This window comes from Gymnoscopelus microlampas, assembly GCF_963454915.1.
Source record: "Gymnoscopelus microlampas genome assembly, chromosome: 23".
NCBI lineage: Eukaryota > Metazoa > Chordata > Actinopteri > Myctophiformes > Myctophidae > Gymnoscopelus > Gymnoscopelus microlampas.
The window spans coordinates 31744270-31768947 of NC_139960.1; the positions used below are offsets into that span (position 1 = coordinate 31744270).

Genomic DNA, 24678 nt, shown 5'->3' on the forward strand with positions numbered 1-24678 from the left:
TAGCAGATCTACAAGCTCATAGCGCGGCACTTTGAGCTTGTAGATCTGCTATTTTTGAATAGCCAAAGAAATCTAAAATTACAGAGATGCGTTCCCGGAATTGACTGGCTTAAAAAAAAGTCAATAGAGTTCAACGTCCACGAAGCGAATGCAGACGGTAATTATTGAAACATGTTGTTTGTGTCCAAAGTTTTGGACGGTTGGACGGACAGACAGACAGATGGACAGTTGTTTAACTGTAGCTGTGTTGGAAGCATGAAGGAATGTTTGAGTGACGTCACTGGAATGCAGGGTGTAACGAGAGCAGACCACGCTGAAGACACGCTGACAGTCCAACAGTGTCGTATATCATCTACATACGCAGGCGCACACAACATGCACGCACTCACACAGTCACACACACACACACACACACACACACACACACACACACACACACACACACACACACAATCACTGTACATGCTTTGCATGTGCACGTGAACACAGACATACTTACAATTTGGCATTAATATAATGCCAAGCTCTCTCTTGCTCTCTCATCCTCTCTCACTCTTTCTGCTACACACACGCACGCACACGCACGCACGCACGCACGCACGCACACACACACAGAAACCCCACCTCTCCTTGGATCAGTACCAAGGTAGCTGTCCTAGCTATCTTACTAAGACAAACAGGACTGGTCAGCCGGCCAAGGGTTGTTATGTAGGCTATAACGCTATTTGGGGCAACTGCATGTGTGTGTGTAATTGTGTGTGCGTGTTTCTGTGTGTGTGTGCACGTCTGTGTGCACTGTGCATGCATGACAACGTGCCTATGAGTGAATGTGGCTGCTCAGTTTCAGCTGAGCGTGTGTATGTGTGTGCGCGCTTAAAGTAAGTAAGGGGGGGGGGGTTAATTAGGCTGATCTATTTTGTGACTTTAAAGAGAGCCACACACTCACAGAGCAACTTTGCGTTCTATTTACTTGTTTCACAAGTTGGTCTGTAAGACTGTAATGCATTATAAGTGATGACCTGACTAAGATGTAACCTGACATCGAAACGTTGCCGTTTTTTCTGTGCTTTGCACCCTGTGACCTAAATGAGAAAGGCTCAAATCGTCCGAGTTGCTCCAGCGCCTTCTTTATTCAGTTATATGTGTCCGCTCCTGAGACGCACCGGATTTCGGCTCCCCCCGCGGTGGAATATCCACCGGGGGGGGGGGGGGGGGGCTACTGCTGAGGACCATGTCAGATGGGTGGGCACAGCTAATGCTTTGAAGATTTTCAAGTGGGCCCTGATCCAGAAAAGGTTGGGAACCACTGCCATAGATCTCATCCTCCAAATCTAGATGTGTGCAGTTATACTTTATGTATTGTGTGGGTGATATATGTTATAATCTCTGTTCTCTGTCAATTTGAGCTAAATTCTGCAAACAGATCTTTGGCTCGACTCATATAGATTATACGCATTCCTAAAGCAGACGGTAATAAAATTAATACCACGCTCTGTAGAACAGTGGTTCTCAAAGTAGCGTCCGGGGACCCCCAGGGCATGGGTCCTTGAGGGCTTTCCAAGGCGTCCCCTGCAAAATTTGTTAATATAGCATCAAAATCAGTTCATCTTCTTTAACCCATAAAATCCGGGAAAGAATCTGAGTCATTTTTGATTTTGCTACATAATCGTCGCTGTCGGGCAGAAACCTCTTATCTCCACATGTTAACCTTTTGTGTTTTTTTGTAAATGAATGCTTACTTGATCATACTATAGCGTCACACAAAAGCATCAAAAGTAGCAGATATACAAGCTTGAAAGCTTTGAGCTTGTGGATCTGCTACATTTACTATTTTTTAATTGGAATTCTGAAAAGTAAAAGTTTTGGACATATACGTTTTTCGGAAAACTGTGGGGGTTCGCGGCCAAATACATATGAATTTGTGGGTCCACCGTCCTTGACATGAAAGAGTTGCTGTAGGAGTTATTATGACCAGAGTGATATAACTATGAGAGTGACGACTCTAGCTTTGACTCCCATTGTAAGAATGGAATGCGGAAGTTCTCTTTCTATCTCAATGAGGAAGTTCCAATGTTTGGAACTACAGGAGGCAACTCTCTCTCTATATCGCTGATTATGACCTGCCATCTCCATCCAGGTCAGCTGACCATGATCGTGGGCCAGGTGGGTTGTGGGAAGTCTTCTCTTCTTCTGGCCATGCTTGGAGAGATGCATGCCCTCAGCGGAAAAGTCTACTGGAGCAAGTGAGAACATCCTTCTATACACTATAACAATACGACAATTACCATTTGTGTACTTCGGTTGAATGTTGAATATGTACATAATATCATATGAATTATTATGTAGTTATATACAGTATGGCTCTACACTATACCACGTATTGTGTTACGACAGAGAGTTGTTATGTTGTGCTTGCCTGGCTATTTTTGATGACTCTTACGGGCCCATGTTGTCTTCATGGTCAAATGTAAGAATTTAGTGTCCTTGTTGAGAAATGTCTCTGCTAAAATGTAAAGATATGGCTTGTTTTGAAATGCAGAATCCGTATTTGATGTTTTAAGAATTATGTGAAATGATCAAATCACCCAATGGAAAGTTATGGGTTTCTATTTTTAAGAATAGTTTTGCAATTTACCACTGCAGATAAGATAAGAGACTACTAATTATTGTATGTTCTTTTGACCTTATGTACTGTACATAACCGCTAACTACATTGTGAGAAGTCTCTCTAAAGGTTAATTCAGACCGCTGCGTTTTTTCTCTACAATGTTCTAATGCTTCAGGGTATGCTCTGTTGTATGACAGTGTCACGCAGGAAATGGCAAACCTAGAAGCTTTAACCGTGTTACGGACATGACAAGTGAGCTTGTAGGTTTGCTATATCCGGCGCAGGATACCGTTGTGCGACGAAGTATAAATCGGGCTTAAAACGGTTTCATCTCGTTGCGAATCCTTGGTCGGATCTAGGCGTAAGGTTTCAGTGCTGTAAGGTTACAGTGATTTTTATCACACAAAGGATTTCTGAGATTTTCTCAAAAGAAAGCAACAACTCAAAAGTTATGTACATTCATGATTACTTGCGCCAGGTCACAGCCTCAAATCTAAACAAAATGTATCAGAGATGCATGAAGGTATCTGGTTGGACAGTCGCACCGTGTCCCTGTAAACAGAGGCATACGTCCCATGTTCTTTGGCATGTATAAAATAGTTGCATATGGGTTTCTAGAGCGGTTGGAAGCTTAAATGTTTTATACCGCTGTGACTAGTACTGTCTACCGGTCTCACTGCCAATGCTAATCATTCTCCTTCATCACAGTTCAGATCAAGTCATTCCATTCTTTCATCATCAATACATACATAGTCAAAGCTAGTGGTTCCCCAACCCTGGTCCTCTAGGGCCCCCTGGTTCTCCAGGTTTTCTCTAGGTTGTCCTCGGATGAGCCGTCCAGCGGCGCTTCCAGTCATCTCGATTCCCCATACATCTGGCTCACTCACCAGTTCTTTACGCCTCTGCATCTTTCTTTACGTGCATGTAGGTAGGTGTGGTGTCGCGATTGATGTCCGTTTGTTAGCTCCCATAGCAGGTCTGGTTGGGAGCTCCCAGTGTCGATGGCAGTGGCCAGCCAGCCTCATTCTCCTGGCTGCTATCTTCTGCTATCCCCCCCCATACAATGAGCTTCAATTTTTTCCCAATTAGGTGGTGCAATGCACTCACACAGTCTCCCAGGAATATCTATACTGTGATTTATGATTAAAGTAATACGGTGGCCATTCTACTCTTTCTTCACACTCAGAGGGAGGGAGCGAATTGCAAATGACCACCATGTGGTCAATGGTGACATCCAATCATATTACAGTCTTTACATGAGTCTGAGGGCCAGGTTGAGGAACCACTGAAACCATTCCATCCATTGTCTTCATGTTCAGTGTTTCACTAAGCTTTTTTTGGTTTTTAGTTGTGTTTTAGTTTTTCCTCCGAATGTGTATAGTCCCTATCAGGGGAGAGTGTAAACCCATGTGTATAGTCCCTGTCAGGGGAGGGTGTAGACCCATGTGTATAGTCCCTGTCAGGGGAGGGTGTAGACCCATGTGTATAGTCCCTGTCAGGGGAGGGTGTAAACCCATGTGTATAGTCCCTGTCAGGGGAGGGTGTAGACCCATGTGTATAGTCCCTGTCAGGGGAGGGTGTAGACCCATGTGTATAGTCCCTGTCAGGGGAGGGTGTAGACCCATGTGTATAGTCCCTGTTAGGGGAGGGTGTAGACCCATGTGTATAGTCCCTGTCAGGGGAGGGTGTAGACCCATGTGTATAGTCCCTGTCAGGGGAGGGTGTAGACCCATGTGTATAGTCCCTGTCAGGGGAGGGTGTAGACCCATGTGTATAGTCCCTGTCAGGGGAGGGTGTAGACCCATGTGTATAGTCCCTGTCAGGGGAGGGTGTAGACCCATGTGTATAGTCCCTGTCAGGGGAGGGTGTAGACAACCTCAGATAACACCTGACATCGCTAGCCACTTATTTTCACCTGACAACGAGGTGTTTCACTGGGAGGATGTAATGCATTCAGAGTAACATGCTCTCCCTCCCAGTTTCTCCCCCCGCTGAATAGGCACCCTGACCATACTGTAGTAGTCAGTGCCGCGACAGAGCCAGGCTTCCCACCCACGAACACAGCCCGTTGTGTTCGCTGGCCCAGCCGGAGGCACCGTGCAGGATTCAAACACCTTTCGCCGTGGTCCCTGTTCAGTGTTCCATCAAGCTTTTGTATTGTCCACGTTGGCGTTGTCATCTTGTCTGCACTCTACACACTGTGTGTGTGTGTGTGTGTGTGTGTGTGCGTGCGTGCGTGCGTGCGTGCGTGCGTGCGTGCGTGCGTGTGTGCACGTGCGTGTGCACGTGCGTGTGCGCGCGTGAATATGAGTGTTAACCACAATGCTAATCCAAATCTCATCTTCCTCGCTGTTTTGTTGATTAACACTCACAAACTGTGCTTAACCTTCACTGTCATTCATTTCAGTGTCTCATTTAACATCACCCCACCTGTCATCCATTCTGACCATCTCTCAGTAGATATAGCTGGGGATGGATCAATGATTAGCATTGGGGGACATTGACAATAGATAGACTGACTAAAATGATATCTATAGCTTGTAAAAATATAAATACCAAAGTTTACCAATGCCATAACATTACCACTACAAGTTGTGGTAAAAGAGACTAATAGCAGTGCTATTTCATCTTCAAATTCTTCAGTACTTTTCTACTGTGTCACACTAAAGTTTTAGCTAGCGTTTTTAAGCATTTGCATTAGCCTGAACAGAAAGATTATAGAAGAAAAAGTACAACCTCCACCCAGAAAACCAACACATGACTTAATAGTAGTTTGAGGTAGACTTTCATTATGTGCAAAAAATGTTCTTAGGTTACATCCTCATAGACCAAACATATTTTGTCATGAAATAAGGCATTTGCACACCTCCATTTTGATGATTGATTACTTTAGGAATAGTAGAGCTATTTAAAAGTTATTCTAAATAGCTTATCGTCGATAAGCTCATGCTATATGTTGACTTAACCTTTATTCAGTGTCTGTGGAGTAATTTCTTGACTTATTGTTATTATTAGAGTTACAGGATAAAAGGCATCACATGTAAGGAAACACCATCTATAAAGGACAAAATGTACAACATGCTTTCATAGTGTAGGACAAAATAAATAACAAGAGAACGCACAGTAAACATGTCAGATAGTTTCCATACTGTAATGAACTGATGTTACTTCCGAGCAATTCTTCTATAGAACGAGCCAAGCGACCATCGCGTGCTTCATTATACATCTTCATTGCTAGCTGCACAATAGACTGTCTCAGTCTTTTGTGTGTCCCGTTGGGGAAGATGAATCTATCATTAACCCTCCTGCTAAACCTTCCCACAATGTCCATGTGAGGGGGGGGGGGGGGGGGGGGCGGGTTGAGTGGTTGTCCTCTAAAGTGAGAGGGCAACCAACCACTCACTCACATGAGCCCTAGCTTCCATATTCTGGGTGGAACATTTGCCAAAAATACAAACAAAAACTAGCCGATCTACAATCTAACGTACAGTAGCTATTTCTCCTAGAAGCTGACGTGTTCAGGGATTACAGAACCGAATCATTAAATTTCAAGCTTTCAAGCAAGTCCCAGTTTATGCAGTACATAAACCTGTATGGGTCCATTCTTACACTTTCAGAGTTAACCACTTCAAATTTCTATACATAGAAACCTGACCTGAGTTGGCTATGTACTTGGTGCACTCTTTTTTTCCCTCTACACCAAATCTATTCGCTGAAAATATCCGATCTACAAGCTCGGATAGATCGGCTTTTTCTTGACAAATTTTACCCTCACAATAGGGGTGCTAGGGTACAGGTGGTTAATATCGTCTCTGTCGGGTGGAAACCTCATACAGTATGTCCAAAACTGTGACTTTTCAGGATTCAAATTCAAAAATAGCAAAAGTAGCAGATCTACAAGCTCAGAGCTTGTAGATCTGCTACTTTTGATGCTTTTGCGTGACGCTATAGACCAATTATTTGTTTACTAACATTGAGACCGGATGCACAGGTGATTGTTTCACGCAATCAATTCCCAACCTGTTGTTTTGGGGTGCGCTGGTTTCAGTGCAACCCAACCCCCTCTTGTGTGTTGGCTAGTGAGGCGTGTCCTAGCGAGACCTGATAGAATGGGTTTCATTGCGCGCATACTGGTTGCACGCATACTGGTTCTTATCAGTGTGACGTCGTCTGTTAAGGGGTCTATAGTTTGATCATGAAGGGCGCTAATTCACGAAAAAAAAAAAAAAGTGAGAATATGGAGATACAAGGTTTCTGCTCGACAGCATCGATATCAGAACGCTGCTGTGTACCACTGGGTCACATGAGGCTGAAATAAGCTCTCCCTGTTGTTTCTCGTATGATAACGATGGAGCATCTTCAGATCATTATTTTACTCTCATTTATGTGTGGAGTGAAATAATGAAATAGGTGGTAGGAGGTGTTATTATTAAGAATGATCAATTCTAAAACTAATAAATGGAGGTGCACATCGGTATCATATGTCTGTATACTAACCTCAGCTTTGTGTGTGTGTGTGTGTGTGTGTGTGTGTGTGTGTGTGTGTGTGTGTGTGTGTGTGTGTGTGTGTGTGTGTGTGTGTGTGTGTGTGTGTGTGTGTGTGTGTGCGTGCGTGCGTGCGTGTGCGTGCGGGTGTGCGTACGTGCGCTTGGGCACGTGTGTGCGTATATTGTATGCATGCTCATGAGAGCATTTTTTTGTGTGCGTCTGGTACGTGTTTTGTGTACGGATGAGCGTGTGTGTGCGTGCGTGCGTGTGTGCGCGTGTGTGTGTGTACTGTGTGTGTACTGTGTTGTGTCTCTTTGCATCCTGTACCTCTGCTATATCAGGCCTCCAGATTGTGAGATGGCCCATGAAGGGAACATAAGGTATTTGATCCCTTTGAAACACTCTCATTACACACACACACACACACACACACACACACACACACACACACACACACACACACACACACACACACACACAGACACACACACACACACACACACACACACACACACACACACACACACACACACACACACACACACCAACCCCACTTAATCATTGATATGAGCTAGCAATAGGAATGATCAGGCAAATCTACGGTGTTGGTCTATGTTAGATACATAATAATGACATTTGAACATGCATGTTAAAGGCATAATATGTAGTATTTGCTCTTTTTTACATAACAAAACAATACATATATACAGTATATATATTTTTTAACAATAATGTTTCTCTATACCAGCAGTTATCAGCCATGTAGGAGTGTGGTAGTGTTTACAGAACCTGCAGAAACACACTGCCTTCCCACTGTTTTTTTTGATGTTTTCACTGTTGGTTTTGGTAGAAATGGATGTTTTTGGGCTACTACAACAAACAGTGAAAACACCTAAATACATATTGTTTTGTTATGTAAACACAGGGCAACGCTACACTACATACTATGCCGTTAATGACCAGCATTATACTGAAATACTGAAATACTGCTTGAGACTTTAAATGCAGCATGAATTCGACAGCACTTGGATAAGTTTTCCCACCATTATGTGCAACATGACGGTATATTTTTGGAAACCACAAAATGTGACGACAGATGATATTAATGAGAAACCAGACATGAAGACGTCAAACTATGATGACTTTATATAGTTGACCAGTTAGCTGCCGACAGGCTTATATCATTCCACACACGTCTCTTCCATGGTCTCCATCTTTCTTTCTTTCTTTCTTTCTTTCTTGCTTTCTTGCTTTCTTTATTTCCTTCTTGCTCTCTGTTTTCCTACACAAACTGTGAGTTTATTCTAACCCATGATGACGTGGCTTTGACAGCTGGTCAGGGACAGAGGAGTCTGGTGAAGACATCAGGAGGTATAGGTTCCATTTCCCTGCTTCCTGTGTCAGATGTGAAGTGTCCCTTGCTGTTTCCCCTCCACTTCCTCTTCTGTCTATAAATCCATATGTTCTATCGTCTCTCACTATCTGACATGAGTACAACCTCATACAGTGTGGTCTCTCGTAAAAAGATATGTTGATGTAACGCATGTTCTGCTGTTCCCGAACACACTTACGTACATGATGAACAACAACAGTTAAAAGTAAAAATGTGTACATCGTTGGGTGGAAACCTATGTATGAATTAAAATAAAAAAATAGCGAAAATAGCCAATCTACAAGCTCAAAACGTGGCAACGTGTTTTTTGTAGGCTATTAGTGTGTGTGTGTGTGTGTATATTAACACAATTATACCAGATGATATGGCGTTGGCGTAGCCTGGTAAACCCTCCCTCCGGAAATCTCATTTCCATTTGATTCCAGGAGGGAGGGTTTACCAGGCTAGCGTTGGCTCACAGCTTCACGTTCATACATTTACACATACAGTACAAGAGATGCCTTGCACAACCACAGTCTTCTACAGTGCCTTGCTCAATGGCAGTAGATATGTCGAGGGTTGTGGGCAGAACATTTTGCACACCTGCCAAAATTGCCAATTTCAATTTCTCAAATTGCAGCTCCACTTTTGGGTAGAAACCTTGTTCGTCCAAAACGGTTACTTTTCAGGAAATGGGAAAAAATGAAGAAGAAATAAAATAAACATTTTCCAATAATTTTCCCTACAGACAGACTTAAAACGCTTTCATGCTCACTTTCAAAAATGTTTATAACTCGTGGAAATAGCTGCTTACAAATGTTCGCCCCCAGAATAGAGATGCCTTTCTTACTGTACTATATCTTGTACAGTATATACTGTATGTATTCAGAAAGCTTGTACTGTATGTCTGTGTGTGTGTTCAGGAACAACCCAACCAGCGTTACTTCAACCCTTTTTGGAGTTAATCCTCATCTTTTTGGAGTAAATTCTCTCTAATCCTCATCTCCTGTCTCTATACGGTGCTCATCATCTCTCACTCATCAGGGTGATGTTCATTGAGTTTGCAGCAGTGGTACTGGTTGGTTTGTGTGTCTGTGTGCATCGTAATGCTGGGAGTCATTATGCTGGGAGTGCAGAGAATACACAGAAGACATACAGGTGTACACTTTATCCAATTTTGCAGAGAATACACAGAAGACACTACCTAAGGTATACTGTGTATAATTGAGAACAATGGGATTCCATCCCGACATTTTCCGCTAAGTTAAAGTTTGTGTCATAATCATAATTGACACATTAATGGCCGTTAGTGTGACACTGAACAAGAAAAGGTGTATTTTCTAATATGACCCTAAACGTTTTTTCTTTTCTTTTCTTTTCTTTTCTTTTCTTATGCAAAACACCATAAACTGAACTCATAATCCTCCAGACTGTTGGACTTACAAGCAGCACAGGTTTAGGTTTGGACTCCCAGCAAAGCTGTTGTTGATGTTTTTATAGATGTTGGCAGTGGTGGAAGAAGTACTCTGACTTATTACTTAAGTAAAAGTATCAATACCACAATGCAGAAATACTCTATTACGAGTAAAAAAGGAGTGTATTCAAAGTTTTACTTGAGTAAAAGAAAAGTATTGGCATCAAAGTATACTTTACGTAGAAGTACTAGGTTATGCAATCACATTTCACAAATATATTTCAAAATGTATAATAACATAGCCGAAGAGCTTTATTGGTTTTCGTCAGAGATGTAGTGAAGTATGAAATATTGAAAAAACTGGAAATACTCAGGTTGTACTCAAGTACAGTACTTGAGTAAATGCACAAAGTTACTTTCCACCACTGGATGTTGGTGATGCTTCAGCCGTCATTCTTGTGGTCGTTGGCTGTTGTTGTTGTTATTTGATGTGCGGTTTATCATTAACCCAATCCATAATCTATGTTTCCTCACAATGCTTTCTTTATTTTGTGGTTGAGTGTGATATCTTCTGAAGATATTTATTCCCTCTCCCCTCTGCAATTCTTCATAAAGTGTCTTAAAACAAGAGTGTTCTTAAAACAACTTTTACAACTGAAAGGAAAGATTCACCCATTTTCAACCTTCATATAATTGGTCCTCACCAATGCTCAATATAAGCTGCCACCATTTTCTGTCTTTTCACTCTGTGTCTCAGAGGTGGGCTGTGGACAGTTCAGAAACCTGCCTACCAATGACATCATCAATGGGAAATCCAAGCTAATAGAAACTAGAGCCTTTCAATTCCTGGAGAGTTAGCATGCTGAAATAGAAGCCATTGTTCTTACATTAATAATAATACAAAAAAATAAGAAGTTTGAAATCTTGCCTGCTTATCGAGGATGTCACTGGTAGGCAGATTTTTGAATTCTGAGAGCAGACATAAATGGTGCCATCTTATTATAAGGAGGATTAGTGAGTGAACCTTTAAGATTTAGCTCAAAAGAGAGAAATATTATTTTAAAACATTTAGATTAAAAGCACCCTTGTTCCTACAGAGCTTTATGAATACAGGACCTGTAGTTCTCACCCTCTCTCTCTCTCTCTCTCTCTGTTTGCCTCCATTTCCCATGATGCCTCAGTAAGAACAGGTACTCCGTGGCCTACGCTGCCCAGAAGTCCTGGCTGCTCAACGCTACAGTGGAGGAGAACATCACCTTTGGCAGTCCCTTCAGCAAGCAGAGGTACAGTAAAGCTCAATGTACAGTACTATGCTTTGAGCGTCATTTGAGCGTTTTGAGTCTGTCTGCGTCACCACAAAAATGTATACAAGTGAAAGCTGTAACAGAGCTTACTTCGCCTTCCCAACCATATGCGACCGTTCCTTCTGAGAAGGTCCGCCACGACACATTTTTATCGTTTTGACGTCACTCTCGTCACGTAACACGCCGCTAAACACTCATCGCGCAAAGCATACATTGACCGCTAGACCCTACTAACTAGTGGTTGTTCTCAATGGTGGTTCTCAAGACGGGGAAAGCATCTGTCATTTTAGATTTGAACCACTTTAACCATTATCTTATACTTTGGCTATTCAAAAAGCTCATAGCGCTATGAGCTCACCGCGCTATGAGCTTGTATATCTGCTATTTTTGAATAGCCAAAGTATAAAATAATGGATAAAGTGGTTACACAGATGCGTTCCCTGTTTTAATGGGATAAGGGAGTTCCAGGCAATTCTTTTATGATCCTTATTCTGCTTCTATATTTAGCGCTGAATATTCAGATGCTTTATGACACTGTTTCTCAACGTTGGTCCGAGGACCACCAGGGGGTCCAAATGGACATTTAAGGGGTCCGTAACTCTCAAATAAGCACTGAGGATTTTATAGTGTAGAATGGTGGTCTCAGCGAAATGGGAGTCTGTGTCCTGATGCATATCAAACTGGGGGTCTGTAACTAAAAAAGGTTCAGACTGAGCCACTGCTTTATGAGGTGTTTTTTTACAGTGTTTGCTGTGTTTCAGGTACAAGGCAGTGATTGATGCCTGTTCTCTGCAGCCAGACATTGACCTGCTGCCCTTTGGAGACCAGACGGAGATTGGAGAGAGGGTATAACACATACATAACCTGTATATTACAGCAGAATAATGATCGTTATATTGTTATATAACACATAATAACAATGTTTTCTTTATATTTTTCGATTATTCTCAATATTCTTAAGGAACGTTGATGCTCATTTGACATAATATGAAAGAGGCTACACAGTAAAATCTCAATCTAATTAAACTTAAAATAAGTGTTAAAGAGCTCTATATTATCACAGCAATCATTGCTATAGGTCGTTGTGCAATAACACCCGTCCCTCCTGCTCTTAGTTTAGAAAACAGAAAATACAGTTTTCAGGCTGGGATACCAACGTCATCAACGTCAGTTGGAAGTGATGAAATAAATTATCTTTGTACGGTTCTCTATCCTGATTGGATGAAATTCATAATGACCAGAAAATGTATTTTCTGTTTAATATAGAGCTGGAGAGATGGGGAGACCCCTGTTACTGAACAAACACTCTATAGCAATGATTACGCTCTTCAGAGTGTCTTAAATGAACACTGAGGATTTTACTGTGTATACAGTTATTATAATGAACAGGATCATAACGTTTCAGGGCATCAACCTAAGCGGGGGTCAGAGACAGAGGATCTGCGTGGCCAGAGCTCTGTATCAGAACACCAACATCGTCTTCTTGGTGAGTTCTGAATGTACCCAATGTTTGGGAGCAACTTTTAACGTAGTAGTTTAATTGTAAATGGTCTATTCATACAGAATATAAATGGTAAATGGTGCATTTATATAGTGCCTTTATACAAAGCGCTTTACAGTGTGCACTACATTCACCCATTCTGTACCACTGGCAGAGGAAATCGGCACCAACCTGCTCATCGGGAGCAGGAGTTTGTGTCTTGCTCAAGGACACTTTGGAGCTGTCCTGGTATTCAAATACAGAAATGTAATATAGAAATATGTTCGTTTTTGCTTTTGAAACATTCACGTGGAATGTGTTTTTCACTGAGTGGACGGTTGAAAACATTGTCTTTATGAACGATTAATTATTTTCCGTGATGCTTTCAAACGTTACATCAGTTCCATGATGCCACCACCAGATTTAATTTTGTGTCAGGAATACACGGTCACACCCCGTCAGATACCATCTCAGACATTCTCTCATACGCCTTATCACGCGTACCGATGTGTTGAATAACAATAATAGAAATTATTGATGTGATTAAGACACTAATGTAATCAGAGGAGTGTACGGGAGATGCTTCCTTAAACAATCATTTGGGGTGTGACTGAAATACAGCCGGACTGTGAAAGCTCCCATATCTGATGGGGAGATTATACAGCGCGTCATACAGACACAACATGAATTATATCAAACAATGACACAGCTGTAACTCCATTAACACACTACCAGACACACCTACTGCACTATTACCTCCCAATAGCAAACACCTAGTAGAACAGAACAACTGTGTCACCACAGCTCTCTCAACCAGCATACTAAGCAAAGCACTTTATCATACAAACACTATTTGGAAATTACATCAAGGGACAATTTGCCAGAAAGTATCTTTAACCACATTTTGTTTCTCATAGGCCACTATTATACGTCACTGTCGGCCTTCAACATTGTATGTTTTTTTCACAGATTAATGCTTAATTAAATAGAAAAAATAGCCGATCTACAAGCTCACAATTCACTATTCACTTCATTTTAACAGTAAAACTGGTTAAGTGCGTCTGTCGGTTTTATAAATATTGAACCAATGAATAGAATTAACAAGAGCTTGTGACTAAATAATAACTACATTGGATAAATTGGAAAAGTAACAGTTTTTTTGGACATACATACTGTACATGTACAAGCTTTCCATCCCACAGAGACGAATAGCTACATTTATTATGTCACATTTCCTACGCCACTTGTAGTTTCCCGGCTTGATATTTAAAGGGGAAACACATTACGCAGGTGTCATATGTGTTTCCTGTCAAATCTTCTGCTGAGCCAATCAAACAAAGCTATTAGCTATATGCCACCGTATAGAAACCTGGGACTACAGTTACTGTATGCACAGAGCCTGTTGCACATGCTGTGCCTGTGTATCACTTTTGTATGCTGGATGGCTATTTTAAGCAGTCACATCTGACCGAGTCCAAATAATTGGACTCAGATCTAGGTGTGACTGCATACCAGTTGGCATTGAGCTAATTGATACACACAGGATAAATCAGCCATCCCCACACACAAACCACACGCACACACATACGTATGCGCGCACGCACACACACACACAAACTCATGACCAGTGTCAATTTCCACGCCCATGGTGAAACCGCCAACCGAGATGCATTGCGTGTAACGTGATTTGCGAGTTGTCAGTGTTTTTATTTTGTCGGGAAACATCATAGTGCACTGAGTTCAGGTCTCCAGTCTACTCCCCCCCCCCCAGTGAATAAGCAGTTACATTGTCCCTCATCTTGTTTTGGAGTCGTTTTGAAATAAAATAAAACGATCGGTTTAATCTCTATGCTGACAACATTACGCGTGTCCCCCTCGGGTCCATTCGCATGCCACCACAGCTATTTTATCACGCTGCTCGACTCTATCTCGAGGATGCTTTAATGGTTAGTCCAGATTCCAGGGACATTCCATTCCATAGATAGCTTGCAAATGCACATTTTTACCTGGGGTTGTTAGGATTTAAAGTTCATACGGGAGCCACAAACCACCAGGAAACAAAGGTTGCAATCAAATATCCAGTTTATTTAGCAGGATACTGATGAATAGTATTGCAGTAGGTTTTCATGATGATGCCATGGTTCTAAACAAAGACAAAGAAACAAATTATAATATCATGCCAGATAAAATATCAAACATAAATATGGCCTTTAAATTATATTATACATTAAGGTATATCATCAAAATAATAATTGGCCAAGTATTTACTTCATAATATTAAACATCTAAATATCCATTTAACTCAAGTTCATCAATTCTTCAACATAGTCATATATCCACATCACTAGAAGTAAAACACTGGAACTTACATTATACCAGGTTTAACAGACGCATGGCAAACATCAGAACATGGGCAGCACACAGCAAACACACAGGCCGGCCGCATATGTTTGGAAACAAAGGACAAGGGGAGAATGGGAATCCAGTCCTGCTTTTATAGTGGGAGGAAGTGAGGTCACCACCACAGGTACCAGTCTGAATCCCATTGTGGTGTCTCCTTGTGGAGCGGAGGGGAAATGAACCTTGCAGTTTCTGACAGGGGTCGTATGTTGAATACACATGTGAAATCCTTGATCAGTGTACAAATGGAACCTAATGGACCCATTCCCATTGTATACTCTTCTGAGTTAAATCAGCACTGAGGATTTAACTTACTAGGCTGCAGAAAAAAAACTGCTAGTGGTGCACATGCAACCACTGCTTACCATGGCATGGCAAGCATAGGCGGCTGCAGTTATGAAAAAAAAGCACCTAACCCAAAACTAATTGCAACAAAACGTTTTTCAACTGTTTCTTGCAGTATTAGGTGTCCCTAAAAACATACTCAAAGTTTACCAAAGTTTGAGCACTGGAAAGGTGTTATTTTCAAGATGGCGTCCAAGATGCCCAAAAAATCTTTAAAATAACCTAACTCCTTCATTATTTATCCTAGACAAGTACCTTTTGTGTCTTACCCTATGTTTTGGGGGCCTAGACATCCACTGGAATTGTCCAAATTGCAGAGATACAATTAGATAATTGTGAAAAGTGTGTGTGTGTGTGTGTGTGTGTGTGTGTGTGTGTGTGTGTGTGTGTGTGTGTGTGTGTGTGTGTGTGTGTGTGTGTGTGTGTGTGTGTGTGTGTGTGTGTGTGTGTGTGTGTGTGTGTGTGTGTGTGTATGTATGTATGTATGTAGCCTATATATGTATATATGTACATATGTATATATGTGTGTATGTATATATATATATATATATATATATAGATATAGATATAGATATAGATATATATATATATATATATATATATATATATATATATAGATATATATATATATATATATATAGATATATATATGTGTGTGTGTGTGTGTGTGTGTGTGTGTGTGTGTGTGTGTGTGTGTGTAACTCTGGAGGTTCAATACCCTCCAGAGTTAGTGTCTATCTATACTAAAAGAGAGAGAGAGAGAGAGAGAATCTGATGGGACTTGTAGGACAGTTTAGCATGTGACGAAGGTGATGTCGTGAGCACAACTGAGGACTTTGCCTTCCTGGTTTCTATCACAAAATGGTTCAGAATAGTTGCTAGCTATTTGAAGAACATTAAACAGCAAACTCTGCATGTGTGTTGCAAGTAATTATGTCTAGATATCTAAGTGTGGCAAACAATAATAATCCTATACTATCCCAATTGATTGATTAGATGCTTATATTAAGCACTTAAGCCCTATTTTATACTTTAGTCATACGATTATGTCACACAAAAATAACTATATACCTTCTCACAACTCAGTGTCATTGTGATGTGGTGTGTCCTTGTAGATCTGCTATTTTTGCAATTAATAAACATTTCTGCCAATAATTACATGACAAGTGTCCCCTCGAGCTATGCTCTCTACATTACACCAGACAGAGCTGTTAGCTGCAGTTTCATATGTACCACCAACACGCACAATCATCAACTTTACCGTTTGAAAACAAGATGATGGTGTTTGTTCCCACAGTGCAAGACAAGCCAATGCAGAATAGTTCAACTACAGTTCAATGTTTTCGATTCGATGGTGGTTGCAGAGAGGCAGGTGTTTGCAAGGCGGATGTGGTTAGGTTGAAGGTTTCACATCTGTCCTTTCTCATCATGATCAACAGCCTTCTCTGTGACCTCATCATCTCCTCTCGAGCTATGCTCTCTACACTACACCAGACAGAGCTGTTAGCTGCAGTTTCATATGTACCACCAACACACACAATCAACAACTTTACCCTTTCAAAACAAGATGGTGTGTTTGTTCCCACAGTGCAAGACAAGCCAATGCAGAAATAGTTCAACTATAGTTCAATGTTTTCGATTCGATGGTGGTTGCAGAAGGTTTCACATCTGTCATTTCTCAGTAGGCGGCTGCAGTTATGAAAAAAAAGCACCTAACCCAAAACTAATTGCAACAAAACGTTTAGCAATTATTTGTTTTGCAATTAGGGGGGGGGGGGGGCTGACCCCCAGTTTGGGAACCACTGCCCTAGGGGACTAGGATTATTGTTTTATTTTTTGGCAGACACCTTTACAAACAAAATAGTGAAGAAACTTCTCTGTAAGGAATTTCTTCCAAGATTTGTGTAACATTCCCAGTCTGTGAGTTACAGCCATGTTTTCACAGTACCACCCAATAATAATGAATTTATTCCTTATTGTTATCAAAAGAAATCTCCTGAAAGCTTCAACAGTGAATTCATGTATAGGTGATGAATTCACCAATCCTGGGCATTATGGCACGTAGAAAAGGGAGAAATGTCCAATTACATTGTTAAATATGCTTATAACCATGCTTATAACCAATTGCTTTATAATTATATACTTGTAATCACTTGAATATAATTTATATTATGCTAATTAGATCCAAGATCACCAAAACCTGGGGTTAGGCACCAAAATTACTTGTCTAGGATGAATAATACAGGAGTAATGGTATTTTAAGGATCTGACGGCGGCCATTTTGAAAATCGGACCTTTCTAGTGGTCCGATTTTGGTAAACTTTTGATATGTTATTAAGTACACCTGATACTACAATAAACCATTGAGAAACCTTTTGTTGCAATTTTTTTTGGGTCAAATCATAACTGCAGCCGCCTAGCAGTATACTGTACAACTGTACTGTATAAGTATGTAAAGAACAGGAGAATAAAGAGCTTGTGGATCTAAAAAGAGTAATACCATTGTGGCTTGGGCTGATATGGTACACAGCAATTCCTCCTGAAGCATGTCATCTTTAATACCATTATGATCTAACCAGGCAGAATTTCTTTTATATTAAATGAATAGTTTTGCATGTGGACGGAAGCGCCCCAGGCAGCAGTGGCTGTGCTCTACTGTAAGTAATTAAGTAAGTAAGTACTGTAAGTAGTAGGTTCCAGAACCAAGTGGCCCATAGGTCAGGAGTCTTATCTCCTGTTTCCGTAGCGTGAGGTGGCTTGATACAAGTACATCCCTCAGCCATGATGTATAAGTACACCCCCTGCCCCTGGACATGACACTAGTACTTAACCCCAATCCAACCCTTGATGCGGAGGGCCAAGCAGGAAGGCATTGGGTACCATTTTTATAGGATTGCACCCTGACCTCCCAGCATCAGGGCGGACACATGAGCTGGTTTGTACTGTACCATGCTGGGTTTGTATGACGCTGTAGTTGTGTTCTAGTCCAGTGTAAGCAAACGTGATGTTGATATGAATAAAAGCATATCTGTAGATACAACACTGTAAATTACCCAGAGAAAGTTGCTTCAGCAACAGTAAAAGCAAAGCGCACTTAAATCACTACGGCTGTTTTAAGTCAGACTTTGGCCTCACTACAAAGAGAATTTCCAAGTGAATTGGAAATTATTAAAGGTCACACACTGCTTTCCAGGAATCACTGCTGCTTATTCATTTGACTATCTCCAGGGAAGAGTTTTTAACTATCTCACTGTCCAATGTTTAGCTGTTGATAGTAGGTTACCACAGTATGTGTGCAGTTTGTAAATAGAGCAGCACAAATCACAATACAGTGTTCAGCAGTGAACCTGCACTGTACAGGTATTGTATTTTTTAAACTACTTTCAACCTCGCATATAGTACCTATGTTGGGAATCTCATAGACATAAAAATTATAATAATCAAGACATTCAAAGGTTTTAGAAAATAGGGGAAATAGCCTATGTACAAGCTGACAACGTGTCACGATGCCTTTCAGTAACGCACTCTCTCTCTCTCTCTCTCTCTCTCTCTCTCTCTCTCTCTCTCTCTCTCTCTCTCTCTCTCTCTCTCTCTCTCTCTCTCTCTCTCTCTCTCTCTCTCCTTTCAGGACGATCCATTCTCAGCGTTGGACATCCACCTCAGTGATCACCTGATGCAGGAAGGAATCCTCAAGTTCCTTCAGGACGACAAGCGCACCGTGGTGCTGGTTACTCATAAACTACAGTACCTCATCCATGCTGACTGGGTAAGAACGGCACTACGTCCCCAAAATCGCATTTTTCCCCCGTTTTTTTCTACTTGCCCTGCAGGGCAAATACTTTGACAACCATGTTTAGTGCATGTTTGATATGGTGAGTTCCTTCAACGACCTGCTTCACCGGGACATTTCAGTGGTGGCACTTCAGCTTTCCATCAGCTGTATCAGTCCTAGGGCTAGGACCTTATAAACTTAGAAACCGTAAAAGGCACCAACTTACTTATATAGGAACGGTTAGTGGGAACCTTCTGATTCTGTGTGTGCGCGCGCGGGTGTGTTTGTGTAGATTCTAGCCATGAAGGACGGCTCTGTGCTCAGAGAGGGAACTCTGAAGGACATTCAGACGCATGATGTGGAGCTGTACGAACACTGGAAAACACTGATGAACAGACAGGACCAGGAACTGGAGAAGGTATACACACACACACGCTCTCACACACACACACACACACACACACACACACACACACACACACGCTCTCTCACACACACACACACACACACACACACACACACACACACACACACACACACACACACACACACACACACACACACACACACACTGGTGTCTTGCAAAAAATAGTGAAAATAGCAGATCTAGTGGGCTTGTAGATTGGCTATTTTCACTATTGTTGACATTTTTGGAAGATTGTTGCCTTTAATGCTTTAATGCTCAAAATAAGGATCCATTATGAATTGAGTATTTTAATCAATTATCGAGTGTCAATTTATTTATTTCCAATAATTGATTAAATCGTTTAGTTTGATTAACTGTTGCAGCCCTCCTTGTGTCTATTGTGTGTGTACACTGTGTGTAGGACATCGAGGTGGACAGTCAGACCACCCTGGAGAGGAAAACTCTGAGGAGAGCCTTCTACTCCAGAGAAACCAAGAGCCAGATAGATGATGAAGATGAAGGTATAGCACATCCTGAGCCAGATAGATTCATGGCACACACACACTGACCATGAGAATAGTCACACCATGCGATAAAGAATGAAGTATAAACATGTTGAAACTGGTTCCCATCTTCTCAGAGGAAGAGGAAGAAGAGGAGGAAGATGACAACATGTCCACCACCACCAATAGACGATCTAAGATCCCCTGGAAGGTAATCCATCCATCCATCCATCCATCCATCCATCCATCCATACATACAGTACATACATACATACATACATACAGTACATACATACATATACATAAATATACACATAGACACCGATTTATGTTTGTGCTCACGGGTGCTAAACCACTTTGAGAATCACTGGTCTAAACAACATGCTATCTAAATAACAATGCGTACATTGAAACTATAACATACCAGGTAAACACTGAACATAGCATCTGTCTAAACAACCTGTCTAAATAACAATCTGCACATTTAAATGATAAGATACCGGGTAAAAGGCATCCATCCATCCAACCATCCATCCATGCGTTGGTGTTATGTTTTCAGGTGTGTTGGCGTTACCTGTCCTCAGGTGGGTTCTTCATGATCTTTCTCATGGTCTTCTCCAAACTGCTCAAACACTCCGTCATGGTGGCCATCGACTACTGCCTGGCCTTCTGGACCAATTACACCAGAACGGGGGCCACCGACGTCACCGGATCGCCGGATGGTGTCAACGTCACAGCTTCTGCCGTCAGTGATCCTGATGTACGTAGTAGAATCCTTAGAGTATTTTTTTTTTACCACATTTCCTCTATGACCCCTTCATATCTGCCATTGTTAAATAAAATCAGCAAAATGTTAACGTTAACGAGTCCCGGAACCGCAGTTGTGTCGCTTTTCAACGTTCATGGTAGTCTCACGTCACTTGACTCACAACGGAATGCTCGCTCTCAACTGGTAAAAAACATTTAAAACAAGGCAGGCATCAGAAGTAGGTTTCAGTCCCAAGAGACACGGCAGAGCGAGGTGCTAGCTGAGCGAGTGCCCGCGCGTGTGAAGTCTGCTTATGCCAACTCAGCGCCGTTGTAGTTGCGTTAACTTGCGTACCGACAGGCTTAGAATCGTAAATAGTTTTTGTCATCGTCAACATATGATGCAACAGGGGTTAAGGGCCGTTCACAACAAGCACTCTACAACTGTAACACAGCTATAGATTCCACACCACAACTATAAATAAGAAGACCATAGTAAACAATATAATTATAGTTTTTGTTATAGAGCATCGAAGTCTGACATCACTGCCGCTAGAGGCCGCTATCCCCCTGCGTCACAGCGTTAATTTTGGTATTGGATTTCCCATAGGGGAACCTCAGATCACGTCATATAAGAACTGTGTTCCAGAAATAAACAAATCAGCCTGGACATTTTACTCATATGGATATGAAGCATCAACTAATTTCGTTTTTTCTCCAAACACAGCCGTTATCAAATGCAACTCTTTGATAACATACATTTAATCATAAACGACACTTTGTCACATACCTGACAAAATAGTGTCATGTTAAAGCGACATTGGCAGTTGAACGCAACGATTAGACTAGCAAACCATCTGGGTAGTGGGTACAGACGTACTGTGGAGCTTACAAGGCCAGCAGCATTCAGTAAGGTTAAACAGTCATCTGTCTTTCTGGAAATATTTTCCACCGCCTTGTGGTTTGGTTTCCTAGTTGTCTCTTTATCAGCTACAGTTTCAGAGCAAAGCCTTTTGTTTATTTTAAGTGAAACAAAAGTAAAATTTAACTGTGGTTTAGAATATAGAGCCACATTTCCCCCTTAAGATTCCACTTTGTTTGCTTCCTAGCCGCCAGAGTTGCGTCTACCCTCTCACAGTTAAACGCCCCCCTCTAACTAACTCTGACCCTGCGTTTTAACAGCGGGCAACTCTCGGGCGATGCCGGGCAACATCGCCCAAAATATAATGAAAGTCTATGAGAGCTGGCGATCGGGCGAAGTGGGCGGGGGGGCGATGAAAGATGGATTTTCTTTATCTTTTTGGGCGATATCGCCCGGCATCGCCCAGAGTTGCCCGCTGTTAAAACGCACCGTTAGGCCCTTTTTCTGCCAAAATAACTTTGTTTCTAGCACCGGTTCCGTTCAGGATTCTTGGAACCTTGGTGCTATAGACGAATCCACAAAGCGCTGCGGTGTCAGACTCCTGCGGTGTGCATTCTGACACCGCAGTTATGATTGCGCCAGGGGAGCGCTCTGTGGATTTGTTAATAGCGAAGTGAACCGACCCGCGTTTCCACCTGTTTTAAGCGGAACCATTGTAATCTAGGCTGTATCATTATAGAGGGTGTAGACTGTAGAGGGTTGATTCCTACAGCCTTCGGTAATAAACCTTGCACGCATATTTGATAGAGAACCAATATGGGAAGATATATAAGCTGTCAGAGTTAAATTGTGAGCCGTCTTTCCGCAGAGTGAAGCATCGTACTACTTGCGTGCGTTCATCATCCTGTGTGGAGCGGGCATCACTCTGTGTCTCATCACCTCTCTGACTGTGGAGTTCCTGGGTCTGTCTGCGGCCACCAACCTGCACCATAACCTGCTCAACAAGATTATACACGCTCCCATCAGGTACACACACACACACACACACACACACACACTCCAACCTGCACCGTGACCTGCTCAACAAGATCATCCATGCCCCCACCAGATGAGGCGATACGCACACGCACGCAGGAATACACTTAGTTATAGACATGCACACCACTAAAGCACACACGTGTGCACACACAATCGGGCTGAAATAAAAACACAACACAATCATGCAGAAGGGCACACACACACACACACACACACACACACACACACACACACACACACACACACATAAACACATTTATATTCTCACGGACACATCAAACACACACATGGCTGATCTCTTGTCATCATCATCATCATCATCATCATCATCATCATCATCATCATCATCCTCTTCCTCTTCCTCTTCCTCTTCCTCTTCCTCTTCATCATCATGGTGTGTCTCCTCAGGTTCTTTGATGTTACTCCTCTGGGTCAGATTCTCAACAGGTTTTCAGCTGACACCAACATCATAGACCAGGTACTGAAGTGTATGTGTGTACATGCGCGCGTGTGTGTGTCACTGTGTCACTGTGTGTCAGCCATAGGCTCATAAGATGAACTGATCTGATTTATTTTTGTTTGTATTTTCTTTCATTATGCATCATTTATTGTTAATTAAAATAAACAGATGCTAATCTAAATAAAATAACAGATATCGTATGTGGTTCACTTTCTTCATCACCCCCCCTCTCTCACTCACTGACACCATCATCTTTTATCCTTATTCCTTCTATCACTTTTCTTTCTCATTCCTTCTCTGTTCTCTCTCTCTCTCTCTCTCTCTCTCTCTCTCTCTCTCTCTCTCTCTCTCTCTCTCTCTCTCGCTTGTTCTCTCTGTTCCTCTCGCTCACTCTCTCTGCCTGTGTGTGTGTGTGTGTGTGTGTGTGTCACTCTCTCTCTCCCCCCACCCCCCTCTCCTCATCTCCCCATCAGCATATTCCTCCTACATTAGAGTCGTTGACTCGGTCCACTCTGTTGTGTGTGTCGGCCATCGGGGTCATCGCCTCCATCACCCCCGTCTTCCTGGTCGCCCTGCTGCCGCTGGGCGTGGCCTTCTACTTCATACAGAAGTACTTCCGGGTCGCCTCCAAGTGAGTCCCGCCCACTGTGCCCGCCGCTCTTCTCCTATGGCGGCAGTAACACTTGTATAATACTAGGATTTGTATGGTCACAATCAGAATGAGAATCAGGTCATGGGAAAAAAATCTTGTAAAAGAGAAAATGTATCTCTCTCTCTCTCTCTCTCTCAGGGACCTCCAGGATCTTGATGACTCTACTCAGCTTCCTCTGCTCTGCCACTTCTCCGAAACGGCAGAAGGTCTGACCACCATCAGAGCATTCAGGTACACCACACACACACGCACACGCGCACGCACACACACACACACACACACACACACACACACACACACACACACACACACACACACACACACACACACACACACACACACACACACACACACACACACACACACGCGCACAGTACTGTACCCATGTGCTCAAAGGCGTACATACTGTACATGGTTTTATGAAATCAGTTCTCTAGCACAGTGATGCTATCACGTACAGTATCACTAGTAGTTGTAGTATAAATTGTGATTATTATCCCTCTGACTTGAGTCATGTGAAAGAGATCGTTTCATCATTCTGTCGCTGTCAGTTGTGTACACCTTGTATGTCCAAAGCTTGTTATTGTTTAGTCACCGGCTCTTGTTAATACTTTTCATTGGTTCAACATGTCTAAAACCCACAGACACACTTCACCACTTTCAACCTGGTGTCCATGTTTTGGGCCTGTCGTTATAGGGGAAAATGTTCACACCTTTTCTAACGTTTTGACAAAATAGCGGAAAAAAACGTATCTACAACCTCACAACTAGTCGCAATGCGAAGTGAGCTTGTTGATTGGCTGTTTCCGCAATGTTTTCACAACACT

General features: G+C 42.1%; 1 protein-coding gene across 4 annotated transcripts in view; it reads left to right on the plus strand.

Annotated features, from left to right (window-relative positions):
* Window positions 1-24678, plus strand: part of abcc9 (ATP-binding cassette, sub-family C (CFTR/MRP), member 9) — an 84387-nt gene that overhangs the window by 39420 nt on the left and 20289 nt on the right. For all 4 annotated transcript variants that reach the window (XR_014600234.1, XM_084050050.1, XM_084050051.1 and 1 more), the window contains exons 18-31: window positions 2138-2243; window positions 7438-7476; window positions 11064-11165; window positions 11948-12032; window positions 12592-12672; window positions 19040-19177; window positions 19476-19601; window positions 20011-20110; window positions 20230-20303; window positions 20652-20852; window positions 22570-22727; window positions 23148-23217; window positions 23673-23830; window positions 23990-24082. Coding sequence is in view for 3 of the 4 variants with exons in the window: in XM_084050050.1 (XP_083906176.1) it covers window positions 2138-2243; window positions 7438-7476; window positions 11064-11165; window positions 11948-12032; window positions 12592-12672; window positions 19040-19177; window positions 19476-19601; window positions 20011-20110; window positions 20230-20303; window positions 20652-20852; window positions 22570-22727; window positions 23148-23217; window positions 23673-23830; window positions 23990-24082 (1531 nt within the window). In the remaining variant the exon portion in view is untranslated. The remainder of the gene's footprint in view (window positions 1-2137; window positions 2244-7437; window positions 7477-11063; window positions 11166-11947; window positions 12033-12591; window positions 12673-19039; window positions 19178-19475; window positions 19602-20010; window positions 20111-20229; window positions 20304-20651; window positions 20853-22569; window positions 22728-23147; window positions 23218-23672; window positions 23831-23989; window positions 24083-24678) is intronic.